General features: G+C 43.3%; 1 protein-coding gene across 3 annotated transcripts; it reads left to right on the forward strand.

Annotated features, from left to right (window-relative positions):
- Positions 1-46: 46 nt before the first annotated feature.
- LRRIQ4 (leucine rich repeats and IQ motif containing 4) lies at positions 47-21,260 on the forward strand. 3 transcript variants are annotated; one of them, XM_086674686.1, is made up of 6 exons: positions 47-388; positions 7,284-8,331; positions 12,535-12,708; positions 14,468-14,606; positions 15,868-16,064; positions 20,974-21,260. In XM_086674686.1, the coding sequence occupies exons 2-6, from the start codon at positions 7,312-7,314 to the stop codon at positions 21,121-21,123; spliced, it is 1,680 nt and encodes a 559-aa protein (XP_086530812.1). In that variant the 5' UTR covers positions 47-388; positions 7,284-7,311; the 3' UTR covers positions 21,124-21,260. The 3 variants fall into 3 exon arrangements, with proteins under 3 accessions (XP_086530812.1, XP_086530813.1, XP_086530811.1); XM_086674687.1 differs by lacking the exon at positions 47-388 and adding an exon at positions 433-498; XM_086674685.1 differs by lacking the exon at positions 47-388 and adding an exon at positions 881-992.
- Positions 21,261-21,943: the final 683 nt, after the last annotated feature.

The raw sequence follows: 21,943 nt of genomic DNA on the forward strand, positions 1-21,943 counted from the left end.
CTGCCAGCTGCACCAGGGCTCGGGTGACCGCCGGACCCTGAACGCCACCTGCAGCCCGCTGCGCATCCATTACCCACTTGGGCCCTTAAGGCCTGTCTGGGCAGGCGGTGACCACCAATGCTATGGAGGCTCCTCGGTCACCCCCGCCTGGCTTCGGGTCACCTTGACCTGGGTTAAAAACCACAGACGGAGGGTGCCCCGGTTCCTTTGCAGGGAGAAGTTCTTGAGGTTTAGCGGGCACGGCTGATAGGCTGGGGGCCAGGGCTACAATGACGATTGTGACACAGTCCCCTCCCCAAAGCGTGCACATACCTGCGGGGGGGCCAAGTACAGAAGAACGTGGTAGCACCAGGACAGATAAGGTCCGGAGCTAAGGAAGCTGAAAGGGGTATGTAGATCAGTCTTGTGTTGGGGCGGGGGTATCAGGGAGGGCTTTTTGTCGGAGGTGACTCTCTGACCGGCCCCAGCGAATCCGTCCCAGGTGCTGGAGACACACAGGTACTTGGGGCTGCCTAGATGAGTATGGGGGGGGGGGGGGGGGAGGCGGGCAGGGCCAGATCCACACGGAGCCCTGCGCATCCTCTGAGAAGCACAGCTGATAGGGGGCAAGGTGCTGGGAGCCCACAGATAGGAAACAGCTGGTGGAGGGTGGATTTGACAGGATCTAGGGGAAACTCTGAAGCAGCCTCAGTAGCCCAACAGAGATAGGGCCTCAGCCGAGGCTGGACTCAGTGAAAGGAGGAGATGGGGACAAAACCCAGCAAGAGGTACAGGGTAGCATGCTCAGGATTTGGTACTTGGATGGGGGAGAGAGAAAAAGAGGAAGGAGGAAAGGAAAGGTCTTCTGTTTGGGGTTAACCATAGACTGCAGAGGAAGCAGCTGAAGGGCCCTGGAGAGAGAGAGCTCTGGAACCAACCAGAGACTCCGTGCCTGGAGGATAGAAGGAAGACCCTCAAGGTGAAACCAGGACATTTATGAACACTGTTCAAAGGTGAAAAATAAAGTGCCCAAGACCTCTCTCCCGGAAGCTACCCCACTAGGCAATTCCAGAAGAGCACTCCACTGTTAGCAAATTGTGCTAGGAGGCAGGGGTCTCTGTGTAGCCCACAGACTGTGGCCATCACTTGAATTACTTCAGGTTAAACATGATAGAAAATACTGTTTTCATTTGCCACCCCCCCCCCCCCCCCCGTTCTACCAATAGAGGTAGCTTGAAATACTAAAGCATGAATGTGGGCACAATTCAGCATCTGCAGTCCCTACCCCTCTCAAAGTATTTGAAGTCAAGTAGAGGAAAGTAAGGAGTTGTTAAGGATTAATTGCTCTTCTAGGGGAAGGGAGGGATACACTTTTAAAGGAGGAAGAAGTGCCAATCAGACTTTTGTTCTAGAGAGTGACTAATAAACAAGGTCAGAACAAACAGAAAAGAGCTGCTTTTCACCAAACAGCACTTAACGCACTGTTCTCCATATGAACCTTAGCAAAACAAAGTATTTGCACAGAACTACAGACTGTGTGTCAAAACGCATATCAAATAGGATGGCCCAAAAAATACCGACCACATGTACAACTCATTTCCGTCAGTACATTTTTCATTAACCCAATGATTTCCAGATGGAGGAGGGATGTAATTTTAAAGACCTGCCCCTTGAGAATTAGTGGCTGAGGGGCAGGGAGGTAGGGGAAACAGATGTTGCTGAGCTGGCTTCAAGGAAACTTAAGTGGATTCACTGGGTGCTTATGTGTCAGGAGGTCTAACTTGAATCTCGGCTTTCTAGAAGTCAGAACCAAAGAAAATATATGAAAGTACGTAGTCCCCATTTTTCTTTTTTTTTTTTTTTAATTTTTCTTAATGATTGTTTTTTGAAAGAGACAGAGTACAAGTGGGGGAGAGGCAGAGGAGAGGGAGACACAGAATCCGAAGCAGGCTCCAGGCTCTGAGCTGTCAGCACAGAGTCCGACGCAGGGCTTGAACCCATGAACTGCGAGATCATGCCCTGAACCAAACTTGGACACTTAACCGACTAAGCCACCCAGGTGCCCCTGTAAATGGCAGCATTTACTTTCCTCTGGCACCTTATAGTAGGAAGGTTTAGTAGGTGTATCTTTATATAAGTAACTTAACAGACATGTCTTTGACTATAGTTTTATAGAAATATTTTTTTTTAATTTTTTTTTCAACGTTTTTTTATTTATTTATGGGACAGACAGAGACAGAGCATGAACGGGGGAGGGGCAGAGAGACAGGGAGACACAGGATCAGAAACAGGCTCCAGGCTCCGAGCCATCAGCCCAGAGCCTGACGCGGGGCTCGAACTCACGGACCGTGAGATCGTGACCTGGCTGAAGTCGGACGCTCAACCGACTGCGCCACCCAGGCGCCCCTATAGAAATATTTTTCAAATGATTGTTTAACTGTTTAAAAAGCCAACAGCATGGTGTTTAATTATGATCTAAGGAAGTCCTATCTTGAGGAAACAGATAATAGGGTCTAGGGAAGTTGTTTCCTGCTAACACGGAGAGAGAACTCAAAGGATCTGGGAGAATTAATGTTTCACACACCCATTAGCTCTTTCCCCCCAGCTACCAGAAGATTCAACTGAGCTGCTAGCAGGTGTCAGAACAGAGCAAATTCCTGGTTGAATTTTCTGACGAGTATCTGAAGTGCCGACTTCTGGTGTTGATCGTGCATACATGTTGTTTAGGTACTGAATATGCAGGTGGAAAAGTGAGTGTTATTAAAAAATTGAGTTGGCCCATGGATAAAAGAAGAGTAGAGGGAGTTGGTGGAAAAGTTTACACTCTTAATATCTGATGAGACGAGAGAAAGTATATCAGTGATTAGTAGTAAATAGTGCCTCAAACCTTCTTGCTCATTGTGCAAGACAATAGTCTAGGGAAAAAAAAAAAACCACATTCTACAAATAATAAATGCATTGTCTATGAATTACTAGATCTATAGTTTGGTGATATGTGTGGAAGAAGGAAAAGTGGAAACATTTTTGAAAATGGATAAAATGCCGTTTTGAGTCTATTTAAAGACAACAAGTCCTAAGAAGCTATTTCAGATCGATCATTTGGTGACGATGGCGATACGGGCACACTGGTGTGGCACAAGCTAACAATTCCGGCAAACAGATGTTTCTCTAAGGCCTCTTTTTTACCTTTAAGTCACTGATCTCAGGTTTTCAAAAGGAAAGGGTTACTGGCCCTGGGCTTGGTAGAGCTCTTCACCTACAAGCCTTTCAGAGCTCATTACCAGATTAAAGACTTCTACTTCTCTTAAGAAAACATATCGTACGTCTCAGTATCCCAGGACTAAGTATGAAATTTCTACTTAGAGAACACTTCTAACACCAACTGTGTGGGTTTTCCCAAGAAGCAAGTCTCCAGTTCTCTGCGGACGCCAAGTAGGTGTCCACAAATTTAGTTCTGACACTGTACCCAGAGTTAGCACAGACCCTACAGGGTGAAGGTTCAGTCCCACAAGACTGCTTCCCACTGCAGATGCCAGCCACAAATCCTAGGTTGTCGCCAGTTCCAGCGGACTACCAGTCGGGGTTCCCTCAAGTTCAATAATTTGCTTTAGTGGTTTACAGAACTCAAGGAAACACTTTACTTACTATTACCGCTGTATTCTAAAAACTACCATTCAGGCACCGCCAAATGGAAGAGATGCATGTGGGGAAGAGAGGGTATCAAGACAGGACGCAGAGTTTCCATGCCTTCTCTGGGAATATTAGCCTTCCAGCACCAACCCAAAAGCTCTCCCATAACCTCTCGGTTTAGGGTTTTTATAGAGGCTCCAGTACATAGGGAGGATTGATTACATCGCCGGCAATTGGTGATTAAACCAACATCCGGCCCCTCTCCCCTCCCCTGAGGTCAAGGGCTGGGGTTGAAAGCTCCGCCCCTCTAATCACGTGAGTGGTTCCTCTGGCAACCAGCTGCCATTAGCGAGCTATCAGGGTGCAAATAAGAGGGCAGTAAGCGGTATGGACTCAGGTGTGGTTGAATGGGGCTTATTATGAATAACAAAAGATGCTCCTTCCCAACCACTCAGAAAACACCAAAGTTTTAGAAGCTCTTGTATCAGGAACTAGGGAACAAAGACCAAATATATATTCTATCACAATATCACACCCAGAATCTTCCTTTATTATTGTCTGAGCAGATTAGATTCTCCCTTGCCTCTGCTGAAAATCTAAAGTTGCTTGCTTATAATAGTTTTCCACTCAAGTCTGAATTTTATATGAGTCTTCATCTCAGTATTACTTGAGACTTCAAAATTTTTCATGGAATTTTATGGTTTCCCAGAAATTGTTATCAAAGCAAAGGATTACCATTACCATTACCATTACATGATTCTCCAGTCCTAACTGTATTGAGGCTTTTTGCTTGTCTGTATTAAAGGGAGATCTCCCAGGTGTTTTAAGTAAAATCTTGAAGCTAATTTAACTGGAAATGGTTATTTATGCTATCAGATTCACATTACACATCCAGTTGGTGTGTAATCAGACTTGAAAACCAAAGTGTCAACACTTGATGTAAATTTCAGAGGGCTGATCATTTTTTCCTAAATGGTTTTCTCAAGCATTAAAGTTAAGCAAAAAAGAGCTAACTATTAAACTATCCAAAACCTGGCTCCCTGAAATTACACAACGGTTATGACGCTTAGAAATTCCACAGTAATATGGATTTGTAACAAGTTAATTTGACCACGTTGAGGTAGCAATCCCAATGAAAAAAAAATAGCCAAATAAGGAATCAATCTTCTTCATTCTTATTTACTGTGGCTGAATTACTGGCCAAGCTGTTGCAAATCCTGACTTTACAACCTCCTTTTATTAAGTCTGCTAATGGATATACAATATATATAGCTTTCAGAGGCCATCAAATTGGTTCCAGACACATGTGGGCTATAAGATTCTGGTGAGATAACATACGTACACACACATTCAGACATTCTAGGCAGGTCTCATCATGGAGGAAGATGAATATTAGAAAAAATAAGTTCTTTTATGCACCTGGATGCCCAGACACACTTGTGTTAACCCTAATCAGATGGCTAGTCCACAAGAATCTTCCCCAGATGACTCTGCCTGAAGGGCTGCAAAAGAAAATCAAGCCTGAATGCTTACACCCAAGACTGATTTTATTTTATTTTATTTTTTTTAATTTTTTTTTTAAAGTTTATTTATTTTTGGGACAGAGAGAGACAGAGCATGAACGGGGGAGGGGCAGAGAGAGAGGGAGACACAGAATCGGAAACAGGCTCCAGGCTCCGAGCCATCAGCCCAGAGCCTGACGCGGGGCTCGAACTCACGGACCGCGAGATCGTGACCTGGCTGAAGTCGGACGCTTAACCGACTGCGCCACCCAGGTGCCCCAGCCAAGACTGATTTTAATAAAAACCAGGCTTCTTGTAAACAAATAATGTAAATATCCTTAGTGAGGATATCCAGCCCCCACTTCCTATTATGTTCTGAGATAAGCCCTTTTAGTTACTTAGTATCTGTATCTGTAAAACAGAGATCATAATGGTGCCTGCTTCCCAGGGTTCTAGTGAGGATTAAATGCATTGAGTAAAGCTTAGCCCACGTAATGTCCTGGGTGCTATTTTCATTTCTAGTATCACCTTAGTCTGTATACTATGGATTGTCTAGAGGCCTTCAGTATTTTCAGTAGTTTAGGACACTGGAAATTGTATCCTGCAGGACTGAACAGTATTAATCTACCTAATGATCAAATGACAAATGCTGGCATTTGTCATTCCAGGCATAATTCTCATTCTAGGCATAATTCATTCTAGGCATAATTCTAGGCATTCTAGCCATAATTCAACCAGTGATAAGTCTTTTCTTTTCTTTAACAGAGAGCAACACTGTCCCAGAGCTCTTTTGGAGGCTAGGCATATAGTAACAGGGATCTAAACCACACACTGTTGTGTTGCAAGGTGCAGTAATATTAAGTGTGGGGCTCGAAGCACATCCCCTCCATCTAGGGACTGGACCTCTGTGTGGATGAGAGGCTCCATACTCCAGCAGGAAAGTCCCCATCCTAGAATGCAAGTCAGAGATGCTACAATCAACCTAGCTACCATCACATCATTGTCTTCTCTGCCCTTTTTCTTAGGCTTTGTGCATGTGTGTATGTGTGTGTACTAAGGACCAACAACTTAGTCTTTGGTAACACAATATTAACATCTTAGATGTACAAAATTTATAAATCCAGTAGTGCAAGTCTGCCAATTTTGTGATCATTCAAGATTGTTTTTTGCAATTCTAGGTTCTTTGCATTTTCATAGAAATTTTAGAATCAGCTTGCTAACTTCTACCAAAAAAGAAAAAAAAAAGCCTATTGAGATTTTGATTGAGGTTGCACTGAAACTATAGATCAATTTGAGCAATACTGACATCTTAACATTGAGTGTTCTAATCCACAGACATGATTTATTTCTCCATTTCTCCATTCTTTCTGGGTTGCAGCTGCAGTTCATTTCAATTCCCAGCAATTTCAAATGTCCCGCTTAGGGATTTAGGCCCCTTCCTCCAGCCAGGCTTAGGGATCTAAAAGCATGAGAGGACAGGACCTCTCTCTGCTTTTCCAGATCGCCTGCAACTTTTCCTAGGCCACTGAGTCGGCCCCAGGCTACTGGGGAGAGGTGGCTCTGCATTTGAGGCTCCTCCGTGCTAATCCACCATGCTGCTCATACAGGGCTTTTAAAAGCTTGACTGGTTTCTCCTGGTTTCAGAAGTTCCTTTGCCTGTGCATATGGAAGGCTGGCTTCTCTGCCTGCCTGGTCCCCAAAGTTGAAAATGCCACCGGGCATGAAAGTGTCCACTGGTCTCTGCTAACTTAGGGAAGGGATAGTCCTTCTCTAGAATTAATTCGTTGGGCCCCCTTTGCATCCACAACTCTCTGGTGACTTCAAGAAAAAAACATAATATTTTAAAATATTATTTTTTCCAAGTGTTTTCTCAGTGTTCGTGGTAAGAGCAATCTTTTGCAACCTTCCACATCTACCTGCAAAGAGAATCAAGATAGGGATTTTTAAAAACTGAATTTAGACAATCTTTTTTTTTTTTTCTTCATGTAAGTCAACCTGTTAGGAGGAGTCTATACTTGAACTCTTCTCCCAACATGAAACACGAAAACCTACATTTCATGCTATGTTAGAACATCACGCCCTAGATTCAAGCAACTCAAATTTTCTCTCTCTCAGGGACAGAAAGAATCCTGGTGAATAAATGGATTTTTTTTTCTTTTCACGCTATTTCAGATTTTGGATATTTGCATTTTCCATCAACATGTCAAGTGACATGATAAAACCAGGTCATTCCGTTAAAATTCATCAGAAAGTTGATCCACAACGGGCCACTGCTAGAACCTTTTTCATTGATGCTTCTAATCAGAGCTTGACTACCATTCCACCAGAGATCTTCGACTTCGAAGAATTAGAAGAAGTGCATCTGGAAAACAACCAGATTGAAGAAATCCCCCGGGGTATTCAGCGTTTAAAGAACGTCCGGATCCTCTACCTGAACAAGAACAAGCTGAGAAAGCTGTGCCCAGAGCTGGGCACGCTGAGCAGCCTGGAGGGCCTGGACCTGAGTGACAACCCGCTCCTGTCCTCGGCCCTTCCTGTCCTCAGAGGCCTGCGGGGGCTGCGGGAGCTCCGCCTGTACCACACTGACCTGGCCGAGATCCCCGTGGACCTCTGCAAACTCCTCCACCACCTCGAGCTGCTTGGGCTGGACGGAAACCACCTGAAATCTCTGCCCAAGGAAGTAGTGAACCATACCAAACTGAGGGAGATCTACCTGAAGCAAAACCAGTTTGAAGTCTTTCCTCCCGAGCTCTGTGCTCTCTCCAACCTGGAGATCGTTGACCTGGATGACAACAAACTAACTGCCATCCCACCGGAGATTGGGAACCTGACCAGGCTGCAGAAGTTCTACGTGGCTCGCAACAACCTGCTCCTCCTACCCGAGTCGCTGTGCCAGTGCAGCAAACTGTCCGTGCTGGATCTGTCCCACAACCGCCTCCACTCGCTCCCACACTCCCTGGCCGAGCTGTCGGGGATGACGGAGATTGGGCTGAGCGGGAACCACCTGGAGAAGGTGCCACGCCTCATCTGCAAGTGGACCTCGCTGCACCTGATCTACCTCCGCGACACCGGCCTGCGGGCGCTGCGGCGCTCCTTCCGGCGGCTGGTCAACCTGCGCTTCCTGGATCTCAGCCAGAACCACCTGGAACGCTTTCCGCTGCAGATCTGTGCGCTCAGGAACCTAGAGATCCTGGCGCTGGATGATAATAAAATATGCCAGGTACCGATTCCCTTCCCGGCTGTCACTGTGCCCTCACAGGGGCTTTTCCCGCCCTGAGTTGGTGTTGATGTCCTCCTCATTTGGACGTGGGCGATCTTCTCCTCGGCGATACGTGGGGGAAATGAGACACTGGGAGCTTAACTAACCCGTCAAGGCCACACACCTGTACGTGGCAGAACCGAGCTCCAACCCAGAGCTGCGGGGCCCCAGAGTCTATGTTCTTAACCAAGACCCGCTCTGAACAGGGTTTCCTCACACAGATTTCTTTCTGACACCTACAGCCTTAGGCCTCCAGTCATGGTGAACTGCAAAATCAGATTTGTCCCAAAAGAAACTGCCATGTGGGCAGGGTGACGTGTTCAAAAATGTTCATAGCACAGTGTTGACAGCCCACCACAGTCATGGGAGACCGTGTCAATAGAGCAATGAGCAAACAGATTGTGCTAGATTTATAAAATTAAAAAACTAAAGGTTTAAGTGAACTGGAGGAGTATGTGCCAATGTGGACAGATCTTAAAATTGTGATGTTTATTAAAAAGGAAAGCACCAAGCTGCAGAACCTTACACCATTTATAAATTTTTAAAAACCTTTTTTAATGTTTTTATTTATTTTTTGAGAGACAGAGCACCAGTGGGGGAGGGGCAGAGAGAGAGGGAGACACAGAATCCGAAGCAGGCTCCAGGCTCTGAGCTGTCAGCACAGAGCCCGGATGCAGGGCTCGTTGAATCCATGAACTGAGAGATCATGACCTGAGCTGAAGTTGGGCACTTAACTGACTGAGAGCCATCTAGGTGCCCCTCACCATTTATAAATTTTTAATCACACAAAACTACATACATATACACACATAATACATACTTTGTGGATATTTACAAATGTAACAAAAGTATAAAAATATGAACTAGACGGGCCCCTGGGTGGCTCAGTTGGACTTTGGACTCAGATCATGATCTCCCAGTTGAATGAGTTCGAGCCCCCCATGGGGCTCTCTGCTGTTAGTGCAGAGCCCAGTTCAGGCCCTCTGTCCCTCCCCCTCTTAAAAATGAATAAACATTTATTTAAAAAAAAATCATGAACTAGAAAAAAACTCGCTAAATTTTTAGTAGTGGCTGCCTCTGGGAAGAGAAAGGAAGTCAAGGAAATGAGGGGAGGATCCCAGGGGAGCTCAATTTTAATTGCAGTATTTGATTTTATTAAAAAAATCTTTTTATTTGACTATAGTTGACACACATTCATTTTGTTTATTAACAAAAGATTTGGGTGGTGAGGACACATGCATTTGTTTTAATGTTTGAAAATTTAAAAGAACAGTTCTGTTAAAAGCAAAAGACAACCATAGAGGGAGAAATCAGGCCATCTGGAAATCAACAACTGTGATCAAATAATAGGTGTGTTTTTCCCGGCCATGGACACCAAGCTGCTGTGTTCACCATACCTTATACAAGTCCTAGGCCTTAAAGGTTTGTTGGGGGTGTTTTGGTTTTTGTTTAATCTCTTATTTGATTTTTAATTTAGAACTTTGGAGGGGCGGGGGAGATTGGTTGTTCTTTTTCTAATTCCTATAGAGTTTCAAAACTGCCTTTTAGGAAGTAACCATTTTGATGGTAATTTAGGATTTAGGAAGAGAATCTTGGACTTAACCTCTACTTAGGCAGCAACCCATTTTGGAGGATTTTAGAAGTTTATCGTAGGCCCTCTGCCCATCCCCATTCCACCACTGAGGTAAGAAATTCCTTTTACAGTAGACAAAGTCTGCCATTCCACACTGGGAGTGAGAGGCTCAAAATATAAAGCGCCTTTGGGAAAAATAACACATCGCCTTTGGGAAAAATAACACGTCGACTTAATTCCTTATTGAGTCATGAATGATACCTAATCCTTTCCTGTGAAACACTTTAAGATATCAGAATAGAGGAAGGAATCACATACAGATGGCTCCTTAAAGATAAGCCTCATCCGGTACCAAGTTTTACCACAAATCAGGCTGCACTGAAATGTGGTCGTGTTCAATATTATTATACTGAATGTGGAAATCTCTGTGTCCATTGCCTGCTATTCTGTTCTCTAATTCTTATGATGGTATTTCTGGGTTTTGTTTGTTTTTCTCATTTCCTGTTATGCTAATCCCTCCAGTAACCTCCCAGTCTGTATAATGACATGTGACCTTATGCCAGCTCCTTACCTCTCCCACCCCAAAGACTTTCCTGATGGGTTTCTGGCTCCTGGAGCCTGGCCAGTAGCCTTCTCTTGCCTAGGTGAATGCAAAAGTAGCTTTCAGTGTGTGTCTAGATGGATCTTATTTGTATGGTACATTTCTGTTAAGGGAGAACTCAACCTTACGGTGAGTATAGCTCAGTGAGAGCATCAGTAATAACTGTCCTCATTTGACACTCTGTAGGTTTTCTGTGCATCTAGATTTACTTCCACTGTGCTTTAATGTGACTGTTATGGGATTAATTATTGGATCTTGAATATCCTGAAAAAAAAAAGTCTTTAAACAATCAATGTGCTTTGAAAAAGAAAAGCTTGGGGCGCCTGGGTGGCGCAGTCGGTTAAGCGTCCGACTTCAGCCAGGTCACGATCTCGCGGTCCGTGAGTTCGAGCCCCGCGTCAGACTCTGGGCTGATGGCTCAGAGCCTGGAGCCTGTTTCCGATTCTGTGTCTTCCTCTCTCTCTGCCCCTCCCCCATTCATGCTCTGTCTCTCTCTGTCCCAAAAATAAATAAACGTTGAAAAAAAAATTAAAAAAAAAAAAAAGAAAAAGAAAAGCTAAACCTATGAGCTAGCTGAACCGCGATGTGAAATTACTAGGTTCTAATGAAGGGGTTAGATTGAAAAACAATTTCCCATAAGTTTGGACGCTTTGTGTCAAAGGGATCTAAGTGCCCGGTAGAGAATTTTGAAATAGCTAAGAAGGAAAGCTCAAACAGCAGCTTCTCTGGAGATTGACTTTAAAAAAATAAGTAAAGGGATAAATAAAACTATAAACACTTTATAGCATGTTTAGGAAAATGGGTGCTCCCCCTACCCAATAAAGAAAAAATCTGAAAGATGGCGGGTGAGACTTACTGCTATGTTATCCCTCTAGGGGGCTTTCTTTTGACCTATTCCCCAATGTATCTATCCCACCCATCCATCGAGGGGTCAGACTGAGCTGGACTGTAACCATTCTCATGAAGAAGAGGTGCTGGATTGAGGAACGGGTGGAGGAGAGGCCAGGGCTAAGACTGGGAACTGTGGGGAACGATTTCCCCATTAGGAGTAAAGCCAGATGATGGAAGGTGATTCAAAGTGAATTAAGAAGCTCTTGAGCTATATAGCTGGGCTCTTTTTTCTCCAAGAAAACAGGTGTCTCTGTAACATAATCAATAGGGAGACCATCCCGTGTTTTAAGAATGAGATTTTTCCATGTGGTTCCAGAGTGCCAGAAAGAGATCAGAAGGTGGACACACGAGACTTTGACTTGACACAAGAAGGAAATCTGGCGATTAGAGGTCTCCATCCAAGTAATGAGCTTTTCGTTCCAGGAAGTGGTGTTTAAATGTGTGCTGGATGGCTAGCTGTGGAGTATATTCAACCATCCTATTATGGGATTAGAATAGACGACCCTTCCAAGGCCTTCCTGCCCAGACAGTTGGGAGTCTCTGAAATGCCTACCTAATACCTGTAAAGGGCCTGTAAAACCTTGGGATTCACTGGAAGGCAGAATATGACCAGATAAAATCATAATAGTCTTCTTCCTTGTTTACTTCCAACTGAGATTTCAACTGAAGTTTCTAAATTGCTGAGCCTTTAGGGTGAGAGGTCATGTGTCTAAATTGATCAGTTCCAATAACTGAAATTGTTGATATTATAGTTGCAATATTACACCAATAACTTTAGAACTTTTTCAGTAATATCAAGCATTTTCTACCCTACCATTCAAAAATCTGCAATAAAGTAGGTTTAAAATTGCTTCAGTTTAAAGCAGTGCATAAAATTGAAGAGCAGAGAGGCTCATCAGAAAAAGGAGGACTCCAGACTTTAGATCTACAGGTATAAATACTCTATATGCAAAGGTGTGTGCAAACTTTTCATCAGTAGGAATTGCTAAATCGCTGTACTTGATGTTTATCAATTTGCCTCAAAACTAAAAGCCCAATTTATTTTCTTACTGTTAAAAATAATTTTGACCTGAAACTTATCTTTTTGGAATACTTCTAGTTGCCTCCAGACTTTGTATCCCTTTCAAAGCTGAAGATGCTTGGATTAACAGGAAATCAGTTGGCTTCATTTCCAGAAGAAATCCTTTCTTTAGAGTCTTTAGAGAAATTATACATTGGGCAAGACCAGGGAGCCAAGCTCACCTATATGCCAGAAGACATTAGTAAACTACAGGTAAGCCTCTCCAAATGATTAGGCAAAGAAGTACATGCCCACTGATTCCTTAAGTTGGCTGATACTGAGAACACCCAATGGTGTCCCCATAGGCTGCATGTGGAATCATCCATACTAGATTTCCAACCCCCTAACAAGTAGCCATTATTCCACTCAGGCTTCCACTGTTTTTCTGAGCCCCTGGATCCATATTCAAAGAACATTTTGTTGTGATTGCTGTTGGTTATGCTGTGCCATACTCCTTTTCACTGTACGGTTTGGCATGTTTCATTTGCAGAAATTGAGCCCCACTGCTTTCCATTTAATTTCTAGCTTTTGTAGGAGGCCCCTGAAAATTGTACTATTTTGAAGTTCACATGGCTGGGAGCCCGCATTTTGGATGCATCAGCGTGACCTCCCTTCCTGCATGATGGCAAACAAACCAGAGTAATTTAATGTTGCCCCAGTTTCCTGTGGAAATGGGTCCGCAGCCCTGTGCTAAGTCCTAACAAAGCAACAAGATAACTTCATTCAAAGGAGCCCTACCACTGTGTCTTAATCCATGCAGACTTTAAAGAATTGATTTTTTTTTTTTCCATGTCGGTGGTACTGCGCTCTTACTAATGATAAAGTAGGTGCGGGCCACGACAGACCCCCGCCCCTCGTTGTGGAACTGAGCAACAGCATGTGTATATAGCACAGGTGCTTCTCAACCTGTGGCACAGAGGTCCTCTTCCTGATTCTCCATTGCTTTGCCCTGTGTTCAGAACTCTCCTCATCATCTTGCTCCTTGACATGCCATGCCATGCTCTCTGAAATCTTAGGGTGACATGCAAACATTATATTTTTGCCCAGTGAATTTGCAAATAGTTAACTCATTATCTACACATTTTGGCTTCTCCTGCTTGGGCAGTGTTGGATTGATACCTGAGGCAATTTCAGTTCTGTAACACTACTATAGATAATTAGCTTTTGAAAGCGAGCAAATGATATATGTACTTACATTATCAAATTAGTTTTCCATAAAGTTCTTGTGAAACAAACGCTAGATTCCCATGTTTTCTTTTCCCTGTGTAGATGGGAACCATATCCAATGGTTTTACCCAAAAATACTTTTATGTTTGGATGTTGGCTCTTTAAGTATGTTTCCCCCTTTATCCTAATGAATAGTATCCCCACTGAAAGAGCATGGGAATTCACCAATGATTCTGGTTATTAGAATGTAAGGATCATTGGGGCGCCTGGGTGGCGCAGTCGGTTGAGCGTCCGGCTTCAGCCAGGTCACGATCTCGCGGTCCGTGAATTCGAGCCCCGCGTCGGGCTCTGGGCTGATGGCTCGGAGCCTGGAGCCTGTTTCTGATTCTATGTCTCCCTCTCTCTGCCCCTCCCCTGTTCATGCTCTGTCTCTCTCAGTCCCAAAGATAAATAAACGTTGAAAAAAAAAAAATTAAAAAAAAAAAAAGAATGTAAGGATCATTGTAAGGATCATTATGGTCTACCGACCTGTTTTTCAGAATGTAAGGATCATTATGGTCTACTGACATGTTTTTCAGAATCTTTTTTTTTAAATTTTTTTAATGTTTATTTCTGAGAGATAGAGACAAGTGTGAGCAAGAGAGGGGCAGAAAGAGGGAGACACAGAATCAGAAACAGGCTCCAGGCTCTGAGCTTTCAGCACAGAGCCTGACACAGAACTCAAATCCATGAACCGTGAGATCATGACCTGAGCCGAAGTCAGATGTTTAACTGACTGAGCCACCCAGGCACCTCTGTTTTTCAGAATCTTAAAGAGCTGTATATAGAGAACAATCATCTGGAGTACCTGCCCACATCCTTGGGATCCATGCCTAACCTGGAAATTCTAAATTGCTGCCACAACCTGCTTAAGCAACTTCCAGATTCCATTTGCCAAGCACAAGGTGAGGAATCTTAGTAGATCCTCAGTGTAGTGGAGTGTGAGGCCAGCATGTCCCATTTCCTTGATTTACCAAAGACCAATCTCAATGCTCAGAGAGCTGAGCCCTACCCTATTACCTCCTCGAAGGCCTCACTAGTGAGACAAGGAAAGCCAGATGCCTGATGAGCACAGTTAAGAGCCTCACAAAGACAGTTAGACTGTTTCTTGTAAATTGAATAGAGGAGTAAATACCAACTGCTAAGAAAATTAGCATTCACCCAGATGGTCATCATACAACCAACACTAATTTACTGAATACCTACTACATGCCAGAATTTGGAGTTGGGGGTCCTGCGGCAGATTTGCACTAGGTCACTAAGTCACTTGAATGAAAGGAAAAGTGTTGACCCTGAGTGATGAAATCAGCAAGGCAGGACTTTTGGAGCTGTATGATTGGCATGAAAAGTCCTATATGATTCATATTTAAACACCCAAACATTTTATGCTAGGCTAAACCAGTCTTTATTTGTACATGCATCAGTTCATCCATCCATTTAACAACCTTTTGCTGAGCTTCTAGGGGGACCAAATTAAAAAAAAAAAAATGTTTTTGGCCATAGTGTGCTGAATCTTCAGGTTTAGAGATAGTTTTCAAACTATGACTCTTTAATGAAAAGAGGGTGAAGAAATATGAGTGGAAGCTGTGGCCTACCCCCAAGACATTCAAAGGTTAGAGGTGAGGGTGGGCTTGTTCCTTAGTAATGCTTCTGACCATACATCTTTATCCTGTCCTTGGCCCCTGGAGGAATGAACCATTATCAATTTTTTTTAGTGTGTACTACTTTTCTGTCTCTCATGCACTGGCTCTCACAACCCTGAACTGTTATAAGGAAGAGAACTTGGTCTGCCTTATGAAATCTGTGTCTTTTGTGACACGACAGCACAGGAAACAAATATTTCAGAGCCAGTAGACTAAAGAGCGTACATTTTAATTTTGCTTGTTCTTAAGATAAACCTATCATTTAAAAACAAACTGAGGGGCGCCTGGGTGGCGCAGTCGGTTAAGCGTCCGACTTCAGCCAGGTCACGATCTCGCGGTCCGTGAGTTCGAGCCCCGCGTCAGGCTCTGGGCTGATGGCTCGGAGCCTGGAGCCTGTTTCCGATTCTGTGTCTCCCTCTCTCTCTGCCCCTCCCCCGTTCATGCTCTGTCTCTCTCTGTCCCAAAAATAAATAAAAACGTGGAAAAAAAAATATTTAAAAAAAATAAAAACAAACTGTTTCAGCTTTGAAAGAATTACTGCTTGAGGACAACTTGATCACCTGTCTTCCAGAGAATTTGGATAGCCTGATGAATCTAAAGGTTTTGACACTGATGAACAATCCTATGGAGGACCCCCCAGGAGAAGTGTGCGCTGAAGGCAATCAGGCTATATGGACATACTTTAAGACAAAAAGAAACATGAAAATAATGGCAACAAAGGTAACAGCAGCAAAAATTCTGGATAGCACATTCACAGTTGCTTTGGAGAGGGGTTAATGTTAAATATATTACAGACTATTCTGGAGCTGCTCTTTACACATCTATACCTTGTCCTCACCGAGAGTAGGGACTCTTACTTCCTTTATATCCTCAGAATTAAGCAAGAGGAACTTGGAATACCATCTTAGCATTTTTTTGCATTTTTGTCCTTCATGTCTTTGTCAGATAAGGAGGCGACACACAGCTGAAAGAAATCAAAACTTCAAATCCCCCAAACAGTCTAAAATTCTTGGACTATTCAAAGGACTGAAGAGCTTATATTAACAAATTCACTAAGCTAAGGCTGAAAAATCAGAAGTGAAAGTCCTGACAGGGCAGGGGTGTAGAGACCGGAGTTCTTCTCTGCCATTAACTAGGATTGAAGGGCAAAGAGCCTTTAAAACAGGGAGAGCAAAGAATCTTGTCCTCTCCTTGCCCACCTCGCCCATGGAGACATAGGATACCCCCAGACAGACTAGGACAGGCCAGGGTCCACTTCAGTCAGTATTCAGTATTCTTTATTCAACTGGTCAAGCCCCCACTGCCCCACAACCTGATGACCACATTAGTCCTCCCATTAGTGCCCCCACTTGTATAGCTGTACCCCCTACAGTATACCTTCCACTTGGCAGTCAGACCAATGCTGTTAAAATGTAGGTCAGATCTTATCACTGCTCTGCTGAAATCCATGATTTTCCTTTTTACCCAGAACAAGAGTCAGTCTTTGATCTCCTCTGTCAATGGCCCTTATCTGTATCAAACCTAACACCCTCTCTTCTGTGATAAATATTATGTGATACCTTCTTTCTTCTTCCGAAGTTAAACTCAGATAATGTAACCTACCAAAACCACATAATTTTTTAAAAATGTTTATTTATTTACTTTGAGAGATACAGAGAGGGGGACATGGAGAATCCCAAGCAGCCTCTGCGCTGTCAGCACAGAGCTTGATGTAGGGCTCGAACTCACCAACTGTGAGATTGTGACCTGAGCCGAAACCAAGAGTCAGGTGCTTAGCCGACTGAGCCACCCAGGTGCCCCAACACAATTTTAATAAATGAAAATAATGCCCAAGCTGCAACATAAAGGAAAAAGGAAAGTAATTTATATTATTTATTTTAATATGTATATTCTCAGGAATAGCTACACTGGAAGAATGAAAATAATATTTTTTGGATACTTCCTAAAAGTATTGTGAAAAACCATGCATCCTCTTGCACATTTTAAAATTGATATTTAGGGGTGCCTGGATGGCTCAGTAGGTTAAGCGTTCAACTTCGGCTCAGGTCATGATCTCATGGCCAGTGGGTTCAAGCCCTGCATCAGGCTCTGTGCTGACAGCTCAGAGCCTGAAGTCTGTTTCAGATTCTGTGTCTCCCTCTCTCTCTGCCCCTCCCCTGCTTGCACTCTGTCTCTCTCCCTCTCTCAAAAATAAATAAACATTAACAAAAATATTAAAAAATAATAAAGTTGATATTTAATTTTTTTGCCACTAAGTTTAAATTATTGCAAAGGATTTACTTGCCAGTGAGTTTTGAATATTGACATCTTGAAATAGAGCTCTTAGATCAGTATCTTAAATGTATCCAGTGGATTCTAAATACCACTATGATTTTGTCAGTCACATCGGTTTACGAAATACTTGAGCAAACTTATTTTCTACGCAAAAATTTTATATCCGTTTTCTTCTTGAACATGTATATTTCACTTTCCCCTAAGAATTGATCTTAATGTTTTATATATGTAATTCTAAGTCATTTATAGATCACCTTTCATACTTTCAGGCAACAAAAATATTTATACAAATTAAGTTTTAAAATTAAATTTTTTTCTGTGGCCATAGTGTTTCTACATCCTGGATTGAGTCATATTACAATTCTTAGTTGCGTAAAACTGAACAAAACAGCATAAAATCCATTGCAAATTTTGGTGGTTAATTATTTGACCTATAGGACTTGGGGGAAGAAATACATACACAGATGAGAGACTTTTCCACATCGTTTATATATTCCCACATAAACATTACTATAAGTAATGCTTATAGCATTACTTATTGCTAGAATGTGATAGGGTTGATGTCAGTTCTAGTCCCATTTTTCATTTTATAGATGAACCTTGTTTACATAGCTAAATTGAAAAGAATGGAAGAAGCTTTGTGTGCGTGTGTGTGTGTGTGTGTGTGTGCGCGCGCCCATACTGTTTTGTTTCAAATGGTAATGCTTCACACATCTCTGAACTTCTTCCAGATTTCTATCCCAGAAACTCATAGCAGGCTCTTAGCTGGCAAATCAACTGGCCTTCTTCCAATTTTCTTGAGGGCAAAGAGCTGGGAACCACTTGCTTTACAAAAGGATTGGTTACCTAGTCCCTAGAGCCAACATCAATACTGCTAGTCTTTTATTATTGAAATGTAATTGACATACAATTCTATATTAGTTTTGGGTCACATCACATATTGATTTGACGATTCTGTGTATCATGCAGTGTTCACCACAGTTAGTCACCACCAGTCCCCTAGTCCACTCATGCCCCCACTGTTCTCTGTATTTAAGAGTCTGTTTTATGGCGTTGTTTGTTCATTTGTTTTGTTTTTTTCAATACTGCCGCTCTATATTGTCTCTTTTTTTGTGGTGTCCCAGAGGTTTCTGGAGTCCAGCTCAACACACCCTAGTCAGATTCAGGTGGCAGTTGTGAAGGCAGAAGTGGGAATGGAGAAAACCAGCAGTTGTTTTCCTAGGCAGAGACATTGTAGGAAGGGGTGCACGTGCAAGCTGAAGCTCTGGAGATGGGTCGCCTCCAGATCATCCAAGCCTGCACACCCTGGAAAAGTCTCTGTGCACCGGGTACATGTTACACAACTGGAAGACTGCTAAGCCTGGAGATAACAGAAAACCCCGTGAATGTCTAGAATGCCTCTAGAGGGCGATACCGTTCCCTGGGAAAATCCCCACCTGAACGGATGTGCTGCTGCTGTCACTTCCCATCTCATCTGTCCCGTTTTCACATCACAAAAGATCCTTGGTATTTTTCCCCTGCTCCTCCCTCTGCTCAGATACGGACAAGGCTCTCACTTAGTTCAGTCCCTGCTCACATCTCCTCATACCTGCCTGTGATCCACCTTACATAAAACAGCATAGCCCACCCACTTCATTCATTCAGTTGTTCACTCATCAACAAATACTTATTTTTTGCTTTTTGCTATGTGCCAGGCGCTGTTCTAGGCACTGGAATTGCATCAGTGAGCAAAACAGATTTTTTTTCTGTCCTCTTATTGCCTAAAGTCTAGTGTGATGGAAATGAAAAGATGAAATATAAAACATAAAATTATATAGTCTGTTAGAAAGTGATAACTGGCATGGGAAAAAAGCTCAAGCTAAGGGGAACTGAGACTGCCAGAAGTTTTGTGTGTGTGTGTGTGTGCATGTGCGTGCAGGGGAGGGGGGTTGGTTGTGCTGAGGGAGGTTCAATTTAAATAGGAAGGTCAGGGTAGGCCTCATTGGAAAAATGGCTTAGTCAGCTCAAGCTCCCATAACAATATACCATAGACTGGGTGCCTTAAACAACAGAAATTTTCTCACAGTTTCAGAGGCTGGAAGTCCAGGATTATGGTGCCGGCATGGTCCGTTTCTGTTGAGAGCTCTCATTCTGCCTTGCACATGGCTGTCTTCTTGCTGTGTCCTCTCATGACAGAGAGACAGAACGAGCTTTCTGGTGTCTCTTATAAGGGCACTAATCTTATCGTGAAGACCCCACCCTCATGACCTCATCTAAGCTTAATTACCTCCCAAGGGCCCATCTCCAAATACATTCACATTGGAGGTTAGGACATTTAACATAAGAGCAGGGAGTGAGGGGGCACGGTTCAGTCTACGGCCATGACAAGTGAGCAACTACTGGAAGAACTGGAGGGTAAGCCATCTGAATATTGGGAAGAGTGTTCCAGGCAGAGGAAGCAGTACACACAAAGGCTGTGAGCTGAGGTTGTGCCAGGAGTGTCTGACAGTGGGGAGCCCCGCACAGTTGGAGCACAGTGAGCGAGGTGGGGGAGTAGGTAAGAGGCAGTGAGGTCGAGAGGGAGGGGGCAGATTGGATAGGGCCTTGTAAGCCACTGTAAGGACTTGAGCTTTTTTTCTGAGAGAAGTGGGGAGGCACTGGAAGGTTCAGAGGTGGGATCTTTCTGAGTAGGTGGAGGGCACAGGATCTCAGAACGAGTGAGGGCTGGCTGTAGGTAGAAGCACAGCAACCCAGTAACAGAGGGAAGACAGGTATAAGCCCTCCTGATTTCCCCTTACTGTGCTCTGTTGTCTCCTTGGCACTTATTACCATCTATCCTGTATCCTCTCCTTCCTGCAATGTGAGATCAGTGACATTAGCTTTTTCTTTAAGTTTTTATTTATTTATTGAGAGAGAGAAAGCCAGAGAGAGAGAGAGAGAGAGAGAGAGCAAGCAGGGGACAGGCAGAGAGAGAGGGAGAGAAAGAATTCCTGGCAGGCTCCACCCAGTGAGAAGCTTGATGCGGGGCTCCAACCCATGAACTGTGAGATCATGACCTGAGCTGAAGTCAGACGCTTAACCAACTGAGCCACTCAGGTGCCCCAGTGACATTCGCTTTTAACTGCTGTTTCCTAAATGTCTAGAACAGTGCCCAGGACATAAAAGCACTGAATTTTTCTTTTCTTTCTTTTCTTTTCCTTCTTATTTTTTTACATTTGCCAAGATGACTGGCCAATTGAGAGAGAGAAAATAAGGTGGAGTTCTAATGACATTCCATTCTCCACATCTTTAGAACTACATATCCAGAACAAAGAGATCGCCATCCCCAGTCCAGAGTGATACCAGCTGATGCTGTTTGGGTTTATCTTGTTTTCAGATTCAGGCATGGTGGCGTGGAATAATGGTCCGGAAAGGATTGGGGAGATTTGAAGAACTAAAAGTGCAAAAGAAAGGAAAGACTTCTCCAAAAGATAAGAAAGGGGGGAAAAATGCAAAAGGAAAAGCTGTGAAGAAAAATAAGAAATAATTCTATAATGAATTGAGGTAATGAACCCCGATGGATTACGAAGGCAAAACATCTAGGAATTAGATACCTAGCACACTAAAATTATTCATAGAATTATGGTTATGTGTAAAAATAAAGATTCTCACTTTATTGAAATATTTATGGATGAAATGATATGATGCCTGGGAACTGTGGCATAATATCAGGGAGAGGGAAGTGTGGGGGATCCAAATGAAACAAGATCGGCCTTATGTCAGTAAGTATAGACACATGAGATAGGCAAATGGAGGTTCATTGTACTACCTTCTCTACAACTTTTTTTTAAGTTTATTTATTTAAGTAATCTCTACACTCAACATGGGGCTTGAACTCATGACCCCGAGATCAAGAGTTCTATGCTCTTCCTACTGAGCCAGCCAGGCACCCCTACAACTTTTAATTCTGAAATAGAGACTCATAGGAAGTTCTGAAGAAATGGACAGGGAGGTCCATGCCCCTTCACCCTCCCTCAGTGTTGACATCTCACATAACTCTAATAACGAAACCAGAAAATTTATATTGGTGCCATCAACTGAGCTTATTCAGATTCTTTCTGTAGTATGTGTGCTTCTGTGTGAGTGTGTAGTTCAACACGGTTTTGTCATGTGGACTTGTGTGGCACAAGTCTCCTTTGTGCTATTCCTTTGTCACACCTATGACCTACCCCTCTTCTGATCCCTAGCCTTTTCTCCATCTCTGTAATTTTGTTATTTCAAGAATGTCCTATAATTGGAATCACAGACTACATAACCTTTGGGGACTGGCTTTTTCATTCAGCAGAACTGGAAGTCCATTTGCATTG

Source organism: Puma concolor, chromosome C2 (assembly GCF_028749965.1).
Source record: "Puma concolor isolate L17-30 chromosome C2, mPumCon1.1.hap2, whole genome shotgun sequence".
Taxonomy (NCBI): Eukaryota; Metazoa; Chordata; class Mammalia; order Carnivora; family Felidae; genus Puma; species Puma concolor.

Bases quoted from the DNA above. Each gene is read 5' to 3' on its own strand.
- LRRIQ4 (XM_086674685.1), top strand. The intron at 14,607-15,867 runs GTGAGGAATCTT...AAACTGTTTCAG, and splicing joins TTCCATTTGCCAAGCACAAG to CTTTGAAAGAATTACTGCTT. The intron at 16,065-20,973 runs GTAACAGCAGCA...TCTTGTTTTCAG, and splicing joins TGAAAATAATGGCAACAAAG to ATTCAGGCATGGTGGCGTGG.